Here is a 23,207-nt window from a genome sequence, read left to right as displayed (position 1 = left end):
GCTGTGCGCGTTTCCTTTTTATCGAAACTCATTGAACGTTGTGGGATCAAGTCCTTCATGCTTGCTCCGCAGGGTGTGTGATTCCGGTGGGGAAAGTGCGTGGGAGTGGGGCTCTGTGGCGAAGTTTCCATGAACGCGCCTGCCTGTGTCGTGAGTGCCTGTTCTTGTGTCTCCACACGCAGACCTGGTGTTTGTGTAGCTTCGTGTGCGATGGCTGGCGTGCAGGTCTGCACAGGGGTGGGCTTGCGTGTGTGTGTGTGGTTCTTGCACATGGACCTGTGTAGGAGGGGTGTGCTGTTGTGTAACTCAGGACACCAGCACGGGCATTTGCGGGTTAGGGTGTAGCTTGGTGGGTGTGCAGAGACCGTAGGCTTGTGTTTGCTTTCTTTGGTGCAGTGAGACCGTTTCAATATTGGTGTGTGGGCCTGTGCGTGTGTGTTTGAGCAAGAGAGAGAGAAGGAGTATGTGTTCCCTGGTGCACAGCCCCATAGCACATGTGTGTGAGCTCAGGTGGTGCCCCCACTGGGCGGCAGGAGCTGGGAGGGGTTGGGGGAGGGGCGCCCTCCTGGAGACTCTGGGGGCTTCCCAGGCCCAGCCCCCTGCCCCACCAGCCTGCACGGGTGCCGCCTTCCAGGAAGGCTCACAGGGAGTTGGCGCTGGAGAGGCCGAAGCTGCCAAGGCAGCTGGCAGATGCCCGATTAACCCTGCGTGTGCCCTGGCTAGCCACGGGAGAGGCTGTCTGTGAGGGGGGCACGTGGACTCGCACACACGCATGTTGGGCCAGTGGGACACCCCAGCGCCCTCGCCCCCAACAGCCCCCGACCCACACTGCTTGAGGGTGAGGGTGGAACCCCAGACCCTCCTGAGGGTCCCAGCTAAGCTCCTCTCTGGAGCTGGGACCTGGGGCTCTTCTCGGGTGCGTGGGCCTATCCTGGCACTGCCAACCTAGTAGTGACATGGGGAAGCTGTGTCTTTCCCCAAGGGTCACACCCCTCTGTCTGAGGCGCCAGCCTCCTCCTTTGGGGAGGAGGACTGAGTGGGGTGTGCTGCCCTGCGGGGGCCCGGGTTCTGGGTTGACAGGTCCAGGGTGGCTGGTCAGAGTTAGGGGGACCAGGACGGATGGGTGCAGACACCCTGGGGGCTCAGCAGGATCGGCTGGACCACCCTGAGGCCTCACCTGCTCTCTCCCCATCTCTGTTGCAGAACACAGATCTGTTTGAGATGATTGAAAAGATGCAGGTGAGGCTGGACCCACTGCCCCTTCCTGGGAGCCGCAGGCGGGCTGGGCTGGGGGTGGCAGGCCCTGGCTACACCTCTCTGAAGACAGGCCATGCAGGGCGGAGAGGGGGGCAGTGTGTTGTCCGGAGCAGAGGATGGGGACTGGCAGGGCCCAACTCCCTGTCTGACCCTGGGGGCCCAGGTTCCACATGTGTGCCTCCCTACCTTCCATCCGCCTCCTCTCACAGAGCTGGGGTCTCCACTCCAAACCCCCAAGAGGTATTACAGACTCTGCAGGACCTTCCTGTACAATGGGAGGAGGGGCAGATGCCAGGGCTCGGGGCAGCCAGAGCTGTGCTGCAGGGAGGGGGAGGTGTCGATGAGCTAGGCAGCCCCGCCCCCTCTGCCTGACCCCTGCCCACCCTCCACCGCCCTGCCCTGGGCTTCCAAACTCTTGTCTGTTTTGTGCAAGGGGATGTGCTGGGAGATGGTCAGGGGCTGGGATGAGCTGAAAAAGCCGCAGGAGCTTTCCCTGATGTCAGTCCACCCCCTAAACCCTCTCTCCTGCCCCTTCCTGTTTCTCTGCCTCTCTTATTTAGTCCTTCTGTGTCCATCTCTCCCCTCCTCCTCTCTCTTTTTCTTTCTCTCCCCCTCTCTCCCTCCCCCTCTCCGGGTCTCTCCCTCTCTCCCTCTCTCTCTCTCAACAACACGTATCTGTGTAGATGCAATAGCCTCCCTCCCAGCTCCCCACACTCACACAGGCACGCGCACACCACCCCTGCCCCCACTCCCAGCGGCAGGCATTCCCGCACAGAGCCCCCAGCCCCTCCCTGCTGCCGCCGCCTCCCACAGCCCAGGTTACTTACCAGCAGGACCGCCGGGCCTGCAGAGAGGCCTGAGTGAAGCAGCACCCTGCCCGGAGTACCCCACATCGGTGGGCTTTCCCCTTCTACACAGGAAGGGCTGTGAGCCCAGGGGAGGTGGCCCTGCAGCAAGCAGGGGAGGGGTGTGAAGGGGTGGGAGGGGTGTAACAGGAGGTTCTGCCCTCTCTTTGCAGGGAAGCAGGATGGATGAACAACGATGCTCCTTCCCACCACCCCTCAAAGTAGGTCTGGACCATGACCACCCTCCCACCCTTGGGCTTCCTCAGCCTCCGCTCCAAAGGGCTTGGGGACCCGGGCTGGGAAGAGCATGCAGACTCCCTCCCTCGGGTGGGGGTGGGCCTGGGAAGTCTCCCCACAGCTGCCCACCCAGGCAGCCAGCCCAGGAGAGCCCATCCCCTTTCATGAAGTAGTCCTCCTAGGGGCTGGGTGCTGGGGTACCCAACTCCATCCGGCCCTGTAGGAGTTCTGAGATGTGTGGAGCACCCCTCCCTGGCTGTAGGCCTGGGGCCTTCATTCCAGCTCCTCCCCACCATCTTGGGCACTGCAGACTCCCCCTGCCTCTCCAGGCTGCCCTGCCCAGAGTCGAAGCCCCATCCCTCACAAGATGGCCTGCGTCAGCCGTTTTCCTGGAGGCCAGTTATGATAAGCAGTTGTAGAAAGACTCACACTCCTGCTCCCTGTAGCTCCTACCTGAGAGGCTGAGGGGGAGGGGATTTGAGGAGGGGTAGCCTGGTTGCCCGCCCCCCCATCCTCCCATGAGGAGCCAGACAGGAAGCCGGGGAATGAAGGCGATGCAAGGAGGCTCTTGTTCAGTCTCAAATTTTTCTTGGGGGGCAAGGGGGACTGGCATATAGCCTCTCCAGGTAGGCATACGGTTCTCTGGTTGGTAATTTGGGACCCCAACCGTCCAAGAAGACTGGCAGCTGGGCCTGGGGGAGTGGGCTCAGGGCTGCAGGGGTGAGAATTAAAAGGGGGTGCATGGGCATAAGCCTGATCTTTGTCCAGGGCAGGGGTTTTCAGAGCGTGGTTCTCAGACCGGCCCCATCAACACCAGGAGCTGTGAGAATGTGAATTCTTGGGCCCCCCAGACCTAGGGCATCAGAAACTCTGGGGTGGCTTGTAGCCTCCTGTGTTTAATGAGCCCCCAGACTGTTCTGATGCACTGAGAACCACTGGTCTGGAGGTTCCTTCCCCGGGGGCAGTGAGCCGCCTCCTCCCCAAGCAGGCCCAGGCCCAGAGGAGGCCGCCAGCACTCAGTGAGCTAAGCCTGCTTCAGCCCAGCCTCGTGGGGTCACCCCAAAGCAAGCCCTGCCCCACCTGTGAGGTGGGGAGATGCTCCCAGCCTGCTACTGGCCAAACAAGGAGCATTCTGGGGAGGCTGGGAGTAAGGGGCGTGGACCCATCCCCGCTGGGCCTCGGCCCTGCTTGTGTTTTGCAGACGGAGGAGGACTACATTCCCTACCCAAGTGTCCACGAGGTAACCCGCTGGAGCCCCCTGAGCCCATCCTCCCCCCCAGCTGGAAGGCACTCACACGGGGAGTCGGGATGCCCCTTCTCCTCCCTCTCAGGAGTCTAACCTCCGTTAGAGACTCGGTTTAGAGGCCAAAGACTTCAGAGCGCCTCTGACCCCAAGGCCTCTGAGCCAAACATTTCAGCCTCTCTGCCAGGGTCCTGCTCCGAGCTCTACCCGTCCCCACCCCCACCCTTTGAGAATGGGACTTGGGGCTCCGTGTGGTCTGGGAGCCATGTAGTCTCTGGGTTGTCCCTAGGTCTGAGTTGGGGAGTTGTCCTGGGGTCCCCGGTGGGATGTAGTGTGGGTGGCTCTCAACCGAGTCCCCCTTCAGGTCCTGGGGCGAGAAGGGCCTTTCCCCCTCATCCTGCTGCCCCAGTTTGGGGGCTACTGGATTGAAGGCACCAACCACGAAATCACCAGCATCCCGGAGGCAGAGCCGCTGCAGTCACCCACGACCAAGGTGAAGCTGGAGTGCAACCCCACAGCCCGCATCTACCGGAAGCACTTTCTCGGCAAGGTGGGTGGCCCGCTGGGATTGGGGTCTGGGCCTGGGAGGGAGAGAACTCTTGGGCTGAGGCTGGGTGACAGTCCCAGAGCCCGGAGTCTCAGGGAGCATGCGTAGTGGATTCACTCATTCATTCAACAAACATTTGTTGCAAAAAGCGGTCTTATGGCGGAATGGCCAGTAGCAGAGACGCTCCCAGGGCCTGCGTCCTGGCTCTGCTGCTTGCTGCGTGGGACTTGAGGCCAGTGGCCGACCTCCCCGCGCCTGTTTCCTCAGCTGTGAAAACGGAGGTGATGGCGGCACCCGCCTCGGAAGGCTGCTGCAAGGCTTTCGTGACAGGGTGCTTGTGGAGTTTAGGATGGCGTCTAGCGCAGCGTGTGCCTGGCCCTGTTCAAGGCACCAGGTGTGGAGCAGCAGACAAAACATACCCAGGCCCTGCCCTCAGGCAGCTTGAGGTGGGGGTGGGAAGACGCAGTCATGTCATGGCGTGACCTGGATGGATGCAACCCCACCCCATCACCAGCCCCAGAGCAGGGACCCTGCCTGGTCCCAGCTTGTCAGAGGGTCACCCAGCGGTGTTCCAGGCCAGAGTTATTGGGCCAGTTTGTGGGCGTGGGAGGGAGGTCCCACGCTGGGACCCTGTATGTGCCCAGGTGCCGTCTCTGCGTCAGTTGTCTCTGAGGTGACAGGTGGTAGCGTGGCTCCAGGATCTCGAGGCCGGGGCGGGAATCTGGGCTCTTCCGTGTATTAATGGTGTGACCTCAGGCAAGTTATTTGACCTTCCGGGGCCTGTTGCCTTATCTATAAAAACGAGGTAATAAAAGTACACTAAAGCATAGGAAACCATACCTGAACCATAGCAAGTACTTGACAAACGTTAGCTGTTGTTATTACATCTTAATTACTCTGTGAGATCAGGATTGCCTAGTCGTTCAGAAGAGGAAACTGGGGCTCAGAGAGGGAAAGTGACTTGGTCAAGGTCACACAAGTACTGGGCTAAGAATTGACTTAGCTCTGGCTGACCTTCCATCAAGACACGCTATGGGAATAGACAACAATATTGTACTATAGTTATGTAATGCGATGAATACTGCTACAGTGACAATCATATTACAGTACACGAATGTGTCAAAGTAACCTGTTATAAACCTTAAATTTATAGTTATATGTCATATTTTTAAAAGGACATGCTTTGGGAAGGGTCCTGTTGCTAGGCGTGTGTGTGTGTGTGTGTGCGTGTGTGTGCACACACGTGTGTGTTGGGAGGAGGGGTGATTCCTTGGGGAGTTAGGAGCTGTGTGACCTCAGTCTGAGCCCAAGGCATTGGCCTGGCCCTGGTTCTGGAGCCATTGCCTGGGACAAAGCCAGTACAGGGCATGGGATTCTACCTCCAGCTGAGAGACCTGCATCCTGGCACCTCTGTCGGGAGGCGCTTAGCTGGGTCTGGCGGCTGGTGGGATCTGGGGGACTGGGTCGGCCTCGCACATAGTTGGCACTGAGAAAAGCTTGCCAAGGAATGACAAGTGACAGAGCGAGTGCCTCGAGCACAGAAGGATCTGAGGAGGCACACGTTGGCATGATGACCAGAGTCGGGTTGGCAACACAGAGCGGAGGGGACCCCGGGGGCTGGTAGAGAGCCAGGGCCACCTCTTGCCTCCAGGGGAGGTGACTGGGGAAGCACTGGGGCCAGTTCTGGCAGAGGGCGGCAGTTAGGATGACTTTGGAGACTGACTTTCTGGGACCCTGAGCCCACTTTCCCACTGCATGCTTGGGCTCAGGCCCGGGGTCTGGGGAAACTCCCCACCCTGAGGACTTGGTGCAGCCCTCCTTGCCAAGTGCCTGCCACTCCCTCTCTGCCGATGGTGCCAAGCACTTGGGGTTTTCCATCACTCTGTGCCCAGGCAGGGCTGAGGGGGACTCTGCCCCAGGTGCCCTCGGACTATCCCTGAGCACATCCCCGGCCCCTGCCTCCTTCTCTGCCTGCCCTCTGAGCACAGGCGTTCATGTTTAAACAGGACTGACTTCCAGGATGACTCCTGGGGTGGGTGTGGCTGGGGAGCCTGCACACTCCCAGAGTCGGGGCTGGCAGGGGGAGCCCAGACCAGGCTGGGGTGTAAGCTCCCAGCACTCCTGGCCCTGGGCTTTGGGACTTCCCCCCCCTGGAGGTACCAGCCCTGGGCTCCTCTCTGGGGGAACCGTCCCTGCAGCAGCTTCCCCTGTGGCCGCTGGGATATCTCTCCCAATCCTTCCCACCTGCAGCTTCTTCCGGTGAGGCAGGAGGGTGGGAACCTGCCCGGTCAGCCGCCCAGTGTGTTCATGAGATGTTTCACTTCCTGTTTCCCACGGGCCCTGGCTCCAGGGGCCACAGGTTGAGCAATCAGTCAGTCAGCGTATTTTCATTGAGCCCCTACTATGTGCTCAGTGCTAAGAAAGGCAGGGCTGGGACACAGATATGGAGATACCAGATGTGGTCCTGAAACTGTGAGAACCCTGAGAGCCGGGGCTTCTATAAACGTTCATTGAACACCGGCTCTGTGCCAGGCACTTGACCCCTTTCAGTCCCTGCCGCCTTCCCACAGGGAGGAGGCCTCCCTTCCAGTTCATAGACTGGGAAACTGAGGCACAGAAGCTGAGGTGACCTCCTCAGGCTCCCCAGCTGGCAAGTGGCCAAGTGAGACTTGAATGCAGGTCTGTCTGGTGCTGTTGGCCGGGACACGTGCTGCCTGGTGAAGGACCCATCTAGGAGCCAGCTGGCTTTCTCGTTTGGTTCCCAGAAACCCCATGCTCAGCCTCACCCACTCCCCTGGCCTCTCCCGCCCCCCACAGGAGCATTTCAATTACTACTCCCTGGACACTGCCCTGGGCCACCTTGTCTTCTCACTCAAATATGATGTCATCGGGGACCAGGAGCACCTGCGGCTGCTGCTCAGGTGAGGGTGGGGTGAGGGGCCCTGTGACAGCAGGGAGGGCTGAGGTCTTACAATCTGAGAATTCATCTCATTTTACCCACTCTTCTAATGGAGGCCCAGAGAGGGCCAAGGATTTGCCTGGGGTTGCACAGCACGTTAGTGCCCGAGCCAGGCCTGGCCCTCCCTGGGGTCTTGCTCTTGTGTGGAGGGGCTCCCATCTCCCTTCCTACAGCCTAGCCTTTCACCGTGGGCTTTCTCCTCCCAGGACCAAGTGTCGGACATACCACGATGTCATCCCCATCTCCTGCCTCACCGAGTTCCCCAACGTGGTCCAGATGGCAAAGGTAAGGCCTCTGCTCCTTCACGCGGGCCCCCCTTTGCACACCCCTGGGGGCGGGGGCACACAGCGTGAGGGCTGTGGCTAAGCCTTAGCATGCGCTCATCTTCAGCTCCAGGTCCTAGCCCTGTGTGCTGCGGCCCCATCTCTGAGGTTCTGCCTCTCACCTGTCCCATGACGTCCCTGTGCTGGGCCCTGTCCCCTGCCTCTGTGTTTTGGCGCTGTTTTAGAGCACTTTCAGAAACAGGGGACCCCAGTTCTCCACACCCCATTCTGAGCAGCAGTGAGCCCACAGTATTGCTTCCACCTTGGTTGTTCTCTTTCCTTTCTGCACCGTGCGTCCCGCCCCCCTTCCCCCTTAGCCTGGGAGGCCCAGAGGGCCCCCCCTTCTCCCGTCCTCACCTCCAGGCACCCCCATATCTCCTCCTGCAGCTGGTGTGCGAAGATGTGAATGTGGATCGATTCTATCCTGTGCTCTACCCCAAGGTATGGCGGGCCCTGGGTGCTGCTCACTGCAGGTGGGTGGGTAACCAGGGCACCGAGCATTTATGGGCACCTGCGGTGTGCAGGGTATTTTTCTTAAGTTTCTCATTTAATCCTCACAATAACCCTGCAAAGCCCACCGTTTATAGAAGAGGAACTGCAGCCCAGAAAGGTTCTGTGTCTTACCCAGAGCTGCACAGCAGATAATAAAGGTCTGCATTTAAACCTAGTGTTGGCGGCCCAAGGTGGGGGGTGGGGAGGGAGGGGTATGCCTTACCTCTGGAAACTCTCCGTGTGATTTGGGGACCCTCCCAAGGGCAACTGGTGTTCCCAAGCCAGGGGACTTCACTGGCCTCGCCTTCCGACCCCAGAGGGAACCTGGTGAGAGAGAATAGCACAGGCACCTTCCTCAGTGCTGCCCACAGACAGCAGCTGCACTCCCAGGCGCTGTAACCCTGTGGGGAAAAGGGTGGGACTTCTATCTTCAGCGAGCCAGGGGGCTTCCGGAAAGAGGTGGGCCCTGGAAGACACGTGAACCCTGTAGCTCTGACTGAATTCCGGAGCAAGATGCGGTGCCTGAGGGGTCATGTGGTCCAGGAAATGTCCCTGAAGGAAGGGGCCTCAGAAATTAGATTCCGTCTCAGTTACAGAAGAGGAAACAGAGGCCCAAAGTGAGGCGGGAACGAACGAGCTCGAGGGCCCACAGCCAGTTGGTGGGCCTTGGCCTGTGGTGGACCGATGAGGTGGGTCTACAGAGGAGCCAAGGAGGGAGCTGGGCGTTGTGGCATCGAGTAGGGGTGGGGGGTGATAGGCAAAACTCAGGAGCAATGAGCTTGAGCCTTGGAGTCCAACCGACCGGAGTTCAAGTCCCAGCTCTGCCTTGCAAGCCGTTGGCCTTAGACAAGCTCTGAACCTTGGTTTCTTCATCTGTAAAATGGGAGCGGCAGGAATGTCTTCCTCATGCGTTTGTTCTGAGGATTAAATGAGAGGATGCTCGTGGCAGCCAGCCACCGTGCTTGGCACCTGGTAAGAGCGGTAAGTGACAACCTGGAAAAGCCGTCTGCTCACCCACTGTCCTCCCCCCCAGGCTTCCCGGCTCATCGTCACCTTTGATGAACACGTCATCAGCAACAACTTCAAGTTTGGAGTCATTTATCAGAAGCTTGGGCAGGTGTGCTCCCCTCCTCCCCCCCCCCCCCCCCGTCCCCCACCCACCTGGCCCTGTACCTGGGACCGCAGCCCTTTGCCTCCCCAGGGACTCAGTTTCCCGGGGGCTGCCAGAACTCTTCCTTCCAGACTTCTCTGGGGTGGCGGGGGGAGGGGCGGCTCAGGTGCGGCAGCTCCATGACCTCTGCCCTCTGTGTCCCCAGACCTCCGAGGAGGAGCTCTTCAGTACCAACGAGGAAAGCCCTGCCTTCGTGGAGTTCCTCGAATTTCTTGGCCAGAAGGTCAAACTGCAGGACTTTAAGGGGTGAGCATTGGCGGGGGGGGGGGGGGGTTGAAGGGGGGATAAGCAGACTATAATCTTGGGCAGGGAGGGAGCCCCTGTCCTGGCCCCAAGGAGGCCTGGCTGGGGCTGAAGACTGAGCCGTGGCCTGGGGGGCCTGGGGCAGGTTCCGCGGCGGCCTGGACGTGACGCACGGGCAGACGGGGACCGAGTCTGTGTACTGCAACTTCCGCAACAAGGAGATCATGTTTCACGTGTCCACCAAGCTGCCCTACACGGAAGGGGACGCCCAGCAGGTAGCCTGGGCACCCACCCACCTGCTTCCCACCTGTCCTCCTGTCCCCCACTACCTGTCTGTTCAGTGTCCACCCCATCCGGCTCAGTGGGCCCTGGGATGGAGAAGATGGAAGTGATCCAGTCCCCCCTACTTATGGGCTCTAGTTGGGGCAGGGGAGACAAGCTGTTACAAAGTTGCAAAAGCCTCAGTTTCCATATCTGTGAAATAGGATAATAATGGCACCCACCTCATGGGTGAGCGTAAGTGAAGGATACACATGCAGTAACTAGAAGAGTAGCTGGTACAGCAAAAGCTCAACAAATATGAGTATTTTTACTGGGAGTGAAGGGCATTGTGGGGTCATGTGGGGGTACTTAGACTTGGCAGAGGTGAGTCAGGAAAAGCTTTCAAGATAAAGTGCCGTTAGGCTGTGGAGCAGCTGGGAGACGTGAGGGGGTATTCTGGGTGTCGAGAACAGCTTCTGTGAAGGTCCGGAGCTGAGGAAGGGAGGGCGTGTTCTGGGAGCTGAACTTAGGAATTTGTCACTTTGCCCTAAGCTGCCTGCAGGACTCTCTGCCTCCCCCACTCCACCCCCACCCCAGGGGAAGAAAACGGTAATGTGAGAAACAAATGAAAATATTTATTTCTTACTTTTACTGTCATTTTCTTTTAAGAAGATTTTCTGTTCATTTTAGCCACATGAATTTATACTGGGTGGAACTTGTTTGTTCAGGAGGGGCCATGTTTGGGGTATTTAGAAGGGCTGAGAGGTAGGGCCTAGGGACCAGGAGCCCTGGGTTCGAGTCCCCTAACTCACTGTAGGGCCTTGCAAGCCCTGTCTCTCTTGGCCTCAGTTTCCTCATCTGTCACAGGATTCTAAGAAAACGAAAATAATTTTAAGACAAGTTCCTCACCACATTTTTGGAGGGAGAAGCGAATCCTTAGCTGTGTCCCCTGCCTACCCCAGAGCTCTCCCACACCCCTGCGCCCCCCACTCCCCCCCCCCCGTCGCCCCGTGGGCCCCCCCCCCCCCCAGCCAGGTTGTGAAGGCCGTGGCCCTGTGCTCAGTTGCAGCGAAAGCGGCACATCGGGAATGACATCGTCGCTGTGGTCTTCCAGGATGAGAACACGCCCTTTGTGCCCGACATGATTGCGTCCAATTTCCTGCACGCCTATGTGGTGGTGCAGGCCGAGGGCGGGGGCCCCGATGGCCCCCTCTATAAGGTGGGTGACCTCAGAGCCTCCCAGGATGCGGCCTCAGTTTCCCCAGCTGTAAATAGGGGGACTGTCCTGAGGGCTCTAAGTCCCCCTCTTGCTCCAATGATGGAGGCTGCCCGTCCTGCCCTCTCTGCTCCCCAGAGTTTCCCTCTCACAGAGGCCGGGGAGCCTCTTCCCCCTTCATCCTCCCCGATGACTCCCGAGACCCCTTCCCACCACTCACATTCAGGGCCCAGCATGGAGGAGCTGAGATCCTGGGGTTCAGTCACTCTATCAGCAGCCACTGAACATCCCCCACCCAGGAGCAGGCCCTGTGCCCAGCATGGGACGGGAGAGGGAGGTGGAGTAAGGGCTCTGGCGGGTGTGGGGCCCCACAGGGACCGGTCCCTCCCTTCCAGGTCTCGGTCACGGCCAGAGATGACGTGCCGTTCTTCGGGCCCCCGCTCCCGGACCCTGCTGTGTTCAGGAAGGTGAGAGGCTGCCCAGCCCTGTCACGGGCAGGACCACTTTGGTGGGGGCTGAGAGGGGGACCCACACTCTGCCGTACGAGGTCCCGAAGCCCCACTGTGTGCCAGGGCAGCTGGGCTCCCCTAACTGTGCACCTGGGGCCTGGCTTTTCTGGTTATCTTGATAAAAACCGATCTTTATTTACAGTCCCAGAACAAACTATGTCATTGTTTTACGTTTTTTACGTGTTTCATAGCAGACTCTGTGGCCCTTCCTCATTTCTGGTATCTTTTTGACAGTTAGTGTTCTTTCGTCTAAAATGTCTGGGGAGGGGGCCCACGTCTCTCTCCTCTCTCCGCCCAGAAGCCACCTGGGAGCCTTGGCTCCAGTCCCCCACAGGCTGAGGCAGTCAGAGACCCCGACCCAGCCCCTGACGTCTGTGGGTCTGCTCCCCTGAGGGGTGGGCAGCCAGGAAGGGCAGAAGGGGCCCTCGCAGGGGCATGGGCTGCGGAGCTGAGCCAAGGAGGGGCCCTGGCGTGAAGAGGGCGACTTCTGGGCTCCAGCAGTTGGGGCTCCGGGGACTCCAGCCCGGGACACAGGGCTCAGCTCCTGTTTCTGTTCCCCTGACCCCCCCCCCTCTCCCTTTCTTTTCTCCACACTGGGGGCTCCCAGGGGCCCGAGTTCCAGGAATTTTTGCTGACAAAACTGATCAATGCGGAATATGCCTGCTACAAGGCAGAGAAGTTTGCCAAACTGGAGGTGAGGAGGGGCTGTTGGGGCCGAGTCCCTCCCCGCAGCTTGGCATTTCAGACCTGCCCCTCCCCACCCCCCCCCCGCCCCGCAGGGCAAAGCCTGTTCCGATCTCGGCCTTAGGGAGGCTGCCAGGGGGAGCGGGACTAGGGCTGTGCACGGCTGGGTCGGGGAGAGGATGCAGGCATCTCTGGGGATGCGTGAGGAATGCCCGGGCGGGCGGGGCTCGGAGCGGGCAGGCCCACAGAGGACTCCGTGGGGCTGGGGACAGGCGGCCAGATCCTGGGGCCTGAGGGAAGCGGAGGGGAGGCTTGCGGGGGCGCAGGCCCACTCCCCACTCTCTCGGAGAAGGTGGTGGGACCAAGGGCTGATCACTGGGTCCCTCCTGACGCGGCCCGGCCCCCAGGAGCGGACGCGCGCGGCCCTCCTGGAGACGCTCTACGAGGAGCTGCACGTGCACAGCCAGTCCATGATGGGCCTGGGCGGCGACGACGACAAGCTGGAGAACGGCGGCGGGGGCGGCGGCTTCTTCGAGTCTTTCAAGGTGAAGGGCCGGGTCCGCCTGGGCTCCGAGGGCCAGGGACCTGGGTATGGACACCTGTGGGGGTGTGGTTAGAGGCGGGCTCACCGTGGGGGTGGAGTTGGGTGGGGGCGTGGTTCTGGGGGTTACGGACACCTGTGGGGGTGTGGCTAGAGGCGGGCTCACGAGGGGGTGGAGATGGATGGGGGCGTGGTCGGGGTTATGGACACCTGTGGGGGCGTGGCTAGAGGCGGGCTCACCGTGGGGGTGGAGATGGGTGGGGGCGTGGTTCTGGGGGTTACGGACACCTGTGGGGGTGTGGCTAGAGGCGGGCTCACCGTGGGGGCGGAGATGGATGGGGGAGTGGTCGGGGGTATGGACACCTGTGGGGGTGTGGCTAGAGGCGGGCTCACTGTGGGGGTGGGGTTGGGTGGGGGCGTGGTTCTGGGGGTTACGGACACCTGTGGGGGCGTGGCTAGAGGCGGGCTCACCGTGGGGGTGGAGATGGGTGGGGCGTGGTCGGGGGTATGGACACCTGTGGGGGTGTGGCTAGAGGCGGGCTCACCGTGGGGGTGGAGTTGGGTGGGGGCGTGGTCGGGGTTACGGACACCTGTGGGGGTGTGGCTAGAGGCGGGCTCACCGTGGGGGCGGAGATGGATGGGGGCGTGGTAATGGGGGTTACGGACACCTGTGGGGGTGTGGCTAGAGGCGCGCTCACCGTGGGGGTGGAGATGGATGGGGGCGTGGTTCTGGGGGTTACGGACACCTGTGGGGGCGTGGCTAGAGGCGTGCTCACCGTGGGGGTGGAGATGGATGGGGGCGTGGTCGGGGTTACGGACACCTGTGGGGGTGTGGCTAGAGGCGGGCTCACCGTGGGGGTGGAGTTGGGTGGGGGAGTGGTTCGCGGTGGACTTGGGCTTGAGGGTGGGCGTAGATTAGTGGGTTCTGTGACCGGGTGGAATTCTCAGTTGGGACTGTAAAGTGGGGCGCTGCCCAGGGAGGAGTTAATGGTTGGCGGCGGGGCCTAGGCTAGTGGCCGAGGCTCCCTGAGGGTCGGGCTGAAGGCTGGAGTGTCTGGGTGGCAGTAGGGTGTCTCTGATGCCAATGTGGTGGCTACCAGGTTAGCGGGTGGAGGGGAGAGGAGGAGGCCTCTGTCCTGATGGAAGTAAAGAAACAGGTCCTGGAGGGGCGTGAGCCAAGCGGCCATCGGGGAGGGACCTGGCCTGTGTGACCTTCAGCTTGTGTGACCCACCCTGGCTGTCTCTGGTTTAGTTTCTGTTAAGAGCACAGACTCCCTGGGTTCAAACCCCAGCTCTGTCACTAGCTTGATCATTCCCTGAGCCTCCGTTTCTTTGTCTGGTGGGGTAATGACAACTTATACAATTGTTGACATTGGTAAAGCAGTTAGATCAGTACAATAAAAGTTAATGAGCAAAATGCAAAATTCTGTCCATCTATCTCAGCAACTGTTGTCCAAAGTGAGAGGCAGTTCCTTTTCTCCTCGGATAGTGCCCGCCCCCCCCGCCCCCCCCCCCCCCCCCCCCCCGCTCAGGCTGCAGGTCCCCAGGTGGTGGCTTCCTTGCCATTGTCTCCTCACCCACAGGAGGAGGATGCCCATCCTCCAAGGGCCCAGCCAGGCGGGCCGGGCCCCACCTCATCCCAGGCAGGCCACAAAGCTGGAGCCCTGGGCTGGCTTAAGGGGCTTAGCCCAGCCACTCAGGCCTGCCCTGAACGAAAGGGAACAGACTGTCTTTGAGAAAGAGGCCTAAGGAGGAAGCCTGCCTCTGCCCACTGGAGGCAGGGCTGGGTGGGGTGAGCATGGGTGTGGGTGTCTTCTTTGAGAGAGGGCTCCAGGGACCCCACATCGTGTGGGTGCTAGATGGTGGACCTGGATTGGTCCGAGCCCACAGTGAAGGATTTGGGTTTGACACGGGCTCCAGACTTGCTTCTGCTTTGGTTTCAGCCTGTGTAAAGTGGGCGTGGCAGTAGTGCCTGCCTCGCAGGGCGATGGCACGAGAGAGCCAATGCAGAGTGCCCGCCCCCCCCGTAAGCATTCGGTACGCACTGGCTGAGAGAAGCAGGGAGGGAGGACCAGAAGCTTTAGGAAGGCTTCCTAACAGGGGAGAACTGTGTTGGGAGGGCTCTCTGTGCACACTTTGGGCCATGACCCAGTATTTTCTTTTCTTTTCTTTTTTTAAATATATATTTTATTGATTTTTTACAGAGAGGAAGGGAGAGGGATAGAGAGCTAGAAACATCGATGAGAGAGAAACATCGATCAGCTGCCTCCTGCACACCTCCCACTGGGGATGTGCCCGCAACCAAGGTACATGCCCTTGACCGGAATCGAACCCGGGACCTTTCAGTCTGCAGGCCAACGCTCTATCCACTGAGCCAAATCAGCCAGGGCCCAGTATTTTCTTTAATACTCACCCCAGCCACACGAGAGGCTCACAGGCTCAGGGGGTGGGTGGCTTGTACCAGGTCACCCCGTGAGTTGGTGGCAGAGCCAAGGCCCAAACTCCCCTTGGCACCATGTGGACCTGACTCTTGTGCGGCCTCATGGGAAAGGACTTCTTGCATTCCGAGTGGCATCGGTGGGGAGGAACCAGGTGCCTGGGTTCCTGGGTTCCCCTGAGGAGCAGGTGTTTAAGAAACCTGTGCCTCCTCCGCCCCAACCCCACCTTCACAGCGGGTCATCCGGAGCCGCAGCCAGTCCATGGATGCCATGGGACTAAGCAACAAGAAGCCCAACACCGTGTCCACCAGCCACAGCGGGAGCTTTGCACCCAACAACCCTGACCTGGCCAAGGCCGCTGGAATAGTGAGTGCCTCCCCGGGGGCCTTCAGCTCTCCCCTGCCCCCAGTGTCCTGCAGTCTAAGGGTCCTCCATCCTGGGGCTCTAGACGCCGTCTAGCCACTGCTCTCCAGGGGGGTCAAGGGCCCAGGCCATGCACTGTGATGCTGAGAGCCTCCCGTCTCCTTCCCAGCTTCTCGACCCTCCACTCCTCCTGGCCCCTTATTCAGGCGTGACTTCGGGTCAGCTCTGGGGCAGCCTCTATATCACATTCCTTACTGAACACCTACTGTCTGCCGTGTGCTGGGGATTGGCTGCTGTGTGGGCACCTACTTGAATTTCTGGGAGCACCAACTGTGTGTCAGGCTGTGGGCATGCTCTGTGTGTCAGGACCTGGATTTCTGTGTGAGCACCTGCTGTGTGCCTGGCTCTGAAACACTGGTGGTGACCTGGATTGTTGTGTGGACATGTACTCTGTGAGCACCTACTGTGTGTCAGGTCCTGGGCTGTTGTATGGGCATAAACTCTGTATGCACCTACTGTGTGCCCAGCCCTGGGCTGTTGTGTGAGAACCTTCTGTATGTCAGAAAATGGACCGCTGAATGAGCACATCATGTGTGCTAAGCCTGAAGTGTCAGGAAGTGAGCTGCTGTGTGAGCATTGACTCTCTGAGCACCTACTTCTGTGTGCCTGGCCGTAGGCTGCCGTGTGAGCACCTGTGTGCCAAGGCCTATGTGGCTGTGGCTACCTAATGTGTGTCAGGAATTGTGTGGGCTTCCGTGTGAGCATCTCCTGAGTGAGTACCTACTGTGTGATTACTTACTGTCTGCCAGGCTCTGCGGGTTTCTGCTACTAATACTCAGGGTGGGTGCTGGGCACACAGGATGGGCAAGGCCTTCAATTGTGGGCCTCTCTGCTTTCTGCCGCCCCGTGGCCACCCCTGGCACTGCACCCACTGCTCTGCTCCCCCATCTCCATCCACCCTTCTTTATCCATGCATCCCTCCATCCATCATTTATTGACTGCTGCATGCCAAGCCCTGTGCTCAGTGCTGTGAGACTGTGTCACTTGTGGTGAGAGGGACCTCCCACCCCAATTCCTGCCCCATGATCTGGCCTGGCCAGGGAGCAAGTTCCTCTGCTGTCCAGCACTCACCAAGCCCACTCTCCCCCCAACCCAGATTTACAAGCTACCCCCTTCCTTGCTGGAGTGGCCCAGCCTCCCGTGGGTGGCTGTAGAGGGGCCCCAGAGACAGGGCCAGGCCAGCAGCACCCACCATGGCAGTAACCAGACCCATTTTGTTTTTGTTTTTGTTTTTACACAACTCTCCCCTCTCTTCATGTTGCTTCCTTTCCTTCCACTCTCTCCTCTCTCCTTGTTCTCTCTCCTCTTTCCTCCGCCCCTTGGCCTCTCTCCACTTCTTACATGTTTATATGTCTCCTGTCCTCTGGCACTCCCTCTCCTCCTCCTCCCTGCCACTACTCCCTCCCTTGCTTCTTCCTTTTTGTCTCTCCCTTGCTTCTTCCTTTTTGCCTCTCCCTTCTTCTCATTTTTGTCTGTCTCCTCCCATCCCTGTGTCTGTCTGTCTGTATTCCACTCTGTGCCCCTCTCGTGGGCTCTTCCTGTGTGTTCCTGTTGCTGTATAACCGTCCATTTGTCCATGTCTCTGTCTCTCTTCCCACCTCTCCTCTCCTCCCCTCCCCCTGCCTTTTCTTTCTCTCTCCCAACCCCCCTGCCACTCCCTTCTTCGTTTCTCTCTGTCTTTCGCTCTTTTCCCTGTGTCACCTCTCTGTTTCCCCTCCCGCCATCTCTCTCTCTCTCCGACCCTCTATGTCTGTCTGTCGGTCTCTGCCCCTTCCTCTGCTGCTTGCCAGTCATTGCTTATTCCTGGGAAAAGTGCGAGTAGATTCGGACGCCGGGGCAGTGCCATAGGCATAGGAACCGTGGAAGAGGTTGTCGCCCGTGGGGCCAGCGGCTCTGGAGGCTGCCTGCACGCGCTGCTCTCTGCTCGCTCTCAGGACGAAGGCCATATTGGGGATGTTGCCCCCTTCCCCTGGGACAGGTGCAAGGGCATGCAGGTCGGAGTGCTTGCAGCTCTGATGGCGCCCAGCACCTGCTTTGGGGCCTGGTACCTGTGCCAGAGCCAGTGCCCCCGGTCAGAGGCTTCTGGCCCTGTCCTGGCCCCTGGGGTCCTGGTCCAGTCCCTGCCAGGATCTGACACCCAAAGACCCTCTGCCCAGCTGCACGTCCCCCAATATCGCCAGTTCTGCATGAAGTTCCATCCCTCTCCTCTGACCTGGCTCCCCCTCCACACCATGAGCTGATCTGGGGGTTCCTGCCCTTCATGCCTCCCTGGGGCCCACCTTCCTGATTTCCTCCAAGAAGATGGGGGCCTGCTTCTGTGTGTGTGCAAATGGGGGTATCTGTCAGCTGCTGGCCCAGAACCTCCCCCAGCATGGGGTACGGGCTTGGTTGCTATACCCACTCCCCATTGACCTTAGGCTGCAGGTCCCCTGAAGCCCTGGGGGTGGGGGGATAGCCATTGTGAGGACTTGGCCTCTCCCACCCCAGCGGAGTGGCTGCCAGCCCCTGGGCCCCAGCCTGCAGTGTGACCTCGGGGGGCCCTCTCTCTGCAGTGGGAGGGCTTTCTCTGGAGATGGACGTTTTCTCCTGTTCTTTCTTGCTCGTTGCCTCTGCTTCAGGGCCTGGAGCAGCAGGGCTCAGGGTGGCATGTGGGGGGCACCAGGGCTCCCAGGGCAGGTGGGCACTGAGTTGGGGGCTCTCCTCGCAGTCCCTGATTGTCCCTGGGAAGAGCCCCACGAGGAAGAAGTCAGGTCCGTTTGGCTCACGCCGCAGCAGCGCCATCGGCATCGAGAACATACAGGAGGTGCAGGAGAAAAGGTGGGTGGAGCGGGCGGCTGGGACCGGTCTGTCTCCTCTGACCCCCATTCAGGGGCAAAGCAGAGCAGGCAGGAGGGAGTGCCTACCCTCTGCTCTTCTGTCCCTCACTGGTGACAGCTGTACATGCAAGTTCCTGCTGTGTGCCAGGCATCATGCCAGCTCGTCACCTAACGTAAAATGCTTTCATCTGCTCAGCAGTTCTGCTGGCTCCTTGGGGTCCCGCCTTGCACACCAGGACGCTGTAGGTCAGTGGGCTCGGGGCTTGCCCAGCTCACACAGCCAGTGGGGGGCAGAGCTGGGATTTTCGGCTAGTCTGTGGGGGTCTGTGAGTACATCTGTGTGGGCAGCATGCCGTATTAACAGCATGGCAGCTCCTGGGAAGCTGAGAACAGTTCTTGGGTGTGAATCCCATCTTTACCACAATGGGGCTCTGTGACCTTGGGAAAGTCACTGCACTTCTCTGAGCCTCACTGTCCCGGTCTGAGAAATGAGGATAAGAACACAACCAACATCATGGGGCTGGTGCGGGGGTGTGGTGCTGTGTATGTGAAGCAGGGTGGTGGGCACACCGAGGCTCAGGAATGGTGTTGGCACAGTCCTCATGGCCACGAGAGCCCAGAATCCCGCAAATCCTGGGTTTAAGTCTTGGTTTTGGCACGTTCTAGCTGTACATCCTGGGCAGGTTCCCTCCCATCTCTGGGCTCCAGTTTCCTGATCCATAAGGGACAATTACACCTGCTCCCATGGAGAGGAGGGCTTGGGGGTGTCCTGTCTTATGAAGGTACTCCGAGGTGCCCGCCCAGGCCTGGCCAGTCAGCTGCACGGACTGCTCTGGGTTTGGCTCCTGAGTATACAGGGTGTGGGTATGAGGCAGGAGGTGCCCATGACCTCTTCTCACCACCTGGGCCTCATTCTACCCTGATGCCAGGCCTGGTGCTGAATCCCCCCGCTGCCCCCATGTGCCCCGCAGGGAGAGCCCCCCGGCTGGCCAGAAGACCCCAGACAGCGGGCACGTCTCACAGGAGCCTAAGTCAGAGAACTCCTCCACTCAGAGCTCCCCAGAGATGCCAACCACCAAGAACAGGTACGCTGGGGCTCAGGGCTCACCGGGCCGGGGCTTGGGAGTGGTGGGCTCACTTTTTCCATCCCCACCTGGGCTGGGAGGCCTGGGCACTCTCTCAGGTCCTCCTCTGACACCCACCCACCACCGCTCTGGAATACATCGGTGACCTGGGCATACATGGAGGTGTAACATAACCTAGTAAGCTATTTCCAGAGAGTTATGGTCAGAGGAAAACAAAGCAGGGGATGCGATGAAGAATGACTTGGGGGGGGGGGCGGGTTCATATGGATGCTCAAGCAAGACATTGACAAAGGGGTGAGGGAAGAGGCTTCCAGGTAAGAAGCACAGCCAGTGCAAAGGCCCTGAGGTATGCTTGGAGGATGGAAGAGGGCAGTGGATTGAGTCGAGTGCCTGAGGGGCCAGGCCCACCTGAAGGGTTGGGCCAAGGGCAGGAATGGAAGCAGGGAGGCCGGCAAGCAGGCGGCTCCTCCGTTCAGCTCTTGTTGGCTGAGCCCTTCTTTGCTGACTCTGACTCAGCCCAGATGGAAAGTCAGGCAGGTGAACAGAGAAGCAGGAAGGAGTGACAGGGATGGTGAGAGACAAGGTGTGCAGGACCCAGAGCTGGGAGGGCCACCCTACCATGCAAGGAGGAATCAGGGAGGGCCTCCCTGAGGAGGAGGCCCTTGCTGGTTTTTGAAAGATTAATTTGCTTTGAGGGGGAGAGTGGGACTCCCCTCAGGAAACACAAAGTCCCGAGCATGGAACAAAATTGTGGGAGGGCCGAGAGCACACTGTGGAGTTGGAAGCTGGGTCCTGTCTGTTCTCCTATCCGGGGCTGGGTGACCTTGGACCCTGTGCCTACCCTCTCTGTGCCTTGGTGTCTCCTCAGCTGTAGGATGGGTCCAATAATGATAACAATGGGATAATTCGGGCAGAAATAACGTGGAACAGTGTCTGGCACAGAGCAAATGTGCACTACATGATAATATTAGTAATAGTTATTATCGAGCACCAAGTCAAGGAAATGAGACTTTATCTGGGGCCGTGGGAGCCTGAGAGGGTTTTGAGCAGGGGCGGGACAGGACCAGGTCTGCATGTTAAGGAGGACAGTGGAGGAGGAGGCTCAGCGGCCTGGGGAGCTATAAAGCAACCACAAAGGCGCTGGGCAGGCTGTAGGCAGGCCTCCCTGGGCCCGGCGGGCAGAGGACCGGGGCCTTGGCCCAGGAGGGGCCCTGAGTGGGTGCTGGCTGATGGGGTGCTGTCTGTGGCAGAGCGGAGACAGCAGCCCAGAGAGCAGAAGTGCTGAAGGACTTCTCCCGCTCCTCGTCCAGTGCCAGCAGCTTCGCCAGCGTCGTGGAGGAGACGGAGGGCGTGGACGGGGACGACACAGGCCTGGTGAGAGGCCCAGGGAGGGGGGTGCTCCACGACGGCCTGCAGTGGGGGCTCTTTGGTAGAAGCAGGAGCCTGGGTGTGGCTGAGATGCGATCAGGGGACCCAGCCAGAAGGAATAATGCAGACTAACCCTCCCCTACTCTGACCTTGCATGCTCCCCAGCGCAGGGGAGGGGGGGCCTACTCCTGCACACAGAGCCCAATCTCTGAGACCTTTGAAGACCCTCCCCCCCGCCTCAGCCTCATCTCTTACCACTCTAGCCATTCTGCACTCCTTTGCAGCCCCCCAAACATACGAGGCTTACTCCACCTCTGGGCCTTTGCACCAGCCATTTTCTCTGGAACACACTCCTCCTCCTTCCTCTTTGTCTGACTGAGTCCTGCTCATCCTTCTCGGCTCAGCCTCACATGGCCCCTTTTGTAAGCCTCTCCTGATGTTCTAGGCCCTCTTTATGCCTCACAGACCCTGGGCTTTGCCCTTAGCCCCTGTTTGTCATTCTTCATTCCACACACCTGCACTGGGCACCTGTTCCTTGCCGGGTCCTGTTCCAGGTGCTTCAGGTACAGCAAGGAGCAGTGCAGACCGGCCCTGCCTGATGTACCGAGATCTGGGGTGACCATAGTCTCTTCCCAGCTGTCTCGCCTCTTAGACTTCGGTCTCTGAGGGCAGGGACCCTGCCCCCTGTCTCTCGGTGGCTTGGCCCACGAGAACGTCTGTGAATGATGGTTGGTTGAATGAATGGGCGAGTGTGGTGTGTGCCTGTTCCCACTCTGTCCTCCTGTGCCCTCCCTGGAGCGGACGTTGGTGGGCCCTCCTCTTCACAGGGAGGCACAGGTGGCCTAAGGGGCGGGGAGCCAAGCCAGTGCCATGGCCCAGGCTGACCTCCCGCTTACTCTCCTCCCTGCGTCCCCAGGAGAGCATCTCGTCCTCGGGGACTCCGCACAAGCGGGACTCCTTCATCTACAGCACGTGGCTGGAGGACAGCGTCAGCACCACGAGTGGGGGCAGCTCCCCAGGTACCAGGCTGGAGCCGCTTCCCCGCCAAGCAGGGCCGTGCTTATGGCCGGAGGGGTCAGGGCTGGGCACTGAGGGTAGAGACCACGTCTCATGCCCCAGGTGGTGGGTATGTCGCGGAGGGGTCATCATTGAGCCTAAGATGATGGGGTGGCTTGGAGGGCTGATCGCTTCCGGAAGGGTCTTGGCGCATGATGGGAGTGAGGGGGTAAAGAAGGGAGTGAGAGTGGGGTACCCTGGGGGAGGGACTTGGCGGGGTTGGGGAGCACCAACTAGTGCCGACCACCCATCCATACCCGTCTCCCTGGTGCCTCCCCGCGGCCAGTGAGGTGGCTCCCTCCTGCCCCCCTCCCCAGGCCCCTCGCGGTCACCCCATCCAGACGCCAAGTCGGGGGACCCTGCATGTCCGGAGATCAAGATCCAGCTGGAAGCGGCTGAGCAGCACACATCCCAGCTGGTGCGTGCAGTCACGGGGGAAATCAGGGATGGGGACTGGACTGAGAGGTCCCCCTAGGCCGGAGGGGTTGGGCTCATCCGGCCTGGGCACAGCCAGTGACTTCTGCTTGCCTGTCTTCTGCTCCACGCCGTCTGTCCTGTCCCCTGCCTCGCCGCCACTCTCTGTGCAGGGCTGTTAGCCAGGCTCCCCTCGGAAGGTGACTGAGCAGGTCAGACCCAGCCCTCAGCTCTTGTTTGGGGGGAGAGGGCGGGAGTGGCGAGGGAGTGGGCCAGTTTCTCCCTGTCCCTCTGTCCTGTGTCTCGGCTGAGAGCTTTGTATCTGGGTTCGAATCCTCTGCCACTCAGATACTGAGTGACTTGGGCAGGTCATTGGCCCCTCTCTGGGCCTCAGTTTCCTTATCTGTGCAATGGGGCTAATAAATGCTTCCTCACTTCTGCCCACAAGCTACTGGGAGGATTTGATGGGAGCCTGAAAGGGACTTGGGAGTTGCTGGGAGGGGTGGGTCTGGGGGGTTCCCAGTGGGGTGGAAAGACCTAGAGCCTGGACCTCCGAGGGTGGGCCTGCCTCCCTGCTCCGTGGTGTCTCCATCTCCCTTTACCCTACAGATGAGGTCGAAGAAACACAAGGTGAAGATGCTGTGTCAAATCCAGGCAGATAGGACCTCTGCCCCCAAGGCCACCACCAGCCTGTGGGCTGCCCCCCGTCTCCCCAACCCTCCCCTTGGCCCACCATCTGGGCTGTCTCTGCAGGGCGGAGCCATCCGGACCTGGGAGCGGGGAAGCTGCGGGCATCATCCTCACTCCCAGGGCTGGGGGCCAGGCTGGGCAGGGAGTGGTCAGTTGCAGCAAGACTCCAGGCCTGGCTCGCCCCGACCTGGGCCCTCCATCACACCTTGGTGCCCCTCTCGACTCAGGGGGGGCAAGATGAGAGAGGGGACCGAGATCTCTCAGTGCATACAGAGCCTGCAGGCAGCGGGGGGTGAGATGTGATGGAGTGAGCCCCAGATTGGGAACCCTGCGTCCTGAGTCCTGGCTTCTGATTTGGGTTCTGCTGTGCGGCTCTGTCTCTGGGCCCC

The 23,207-nt window shown here is 60.0% G+C and overlaps 1 protein-coding gene across 1 annotated transcript; it reads left to right on the top strand.

Moving 5' to 3' along the window:
- The first annotated feature begins 1,205 nt into the window (after positions 1-1,205).
- On the top strand, positions 1,206-22,325 carry RAP1GAP (RAP1 GTPase activating protein). The gene is given in 23 exon segments (XM_054720600.1): positions 1,206-1,239; positions 2,276-2,323; positions 3,541-3,579; positions 3,947-4,132; positions 6,947-7,050; positions 7,295-7,373; positions 7,799-7,852; positions 8,937-9,020; positions 9,220-9,320; positions 9,463-9,592; positions 10,642-10,797; positions 11,190-11,261; positions 11,911-11,997; positions 12,395-12,532; positions 15,201-15,332; positions 17,180-17,357; positions 17,360-17,433; positions 18,097-18,206; positions 19,177-19,290; positions 20,541-20,664; positions 21,575-21,677; positions 22,032-22,132; positions 22,302-22,325. Coding segments are annotated over 23 exon segments (2,241 nt in total). The 5' UTR covers positions 1,206-1,221; the 3' UTR covers positions 22,311-22,325.
- Positions 22,326-23,207: the final 882 nt, after the last annotated feature.

Source organism: Eptesicus fuscus, chromosome 9, assembly GCF_027574615.1.
Source record: "Eptesicus fuscus isolate TK198812 chromosome 9, DD_ASM_mEF_20220401, whole genome shotgun sequence".
In the NCBI taxonomy this organism is placed as follows: Eukaryota; Metazoa; Chordata; class Mammalia; order Chiroptera; family Vespertilionidae; genus Eptesicus; species Eptesicus fuscus.
Note: the sequence above shows the minus strand (reverse complement) of the source record. Positions and strands in the feature narration are given on the sequence as shown.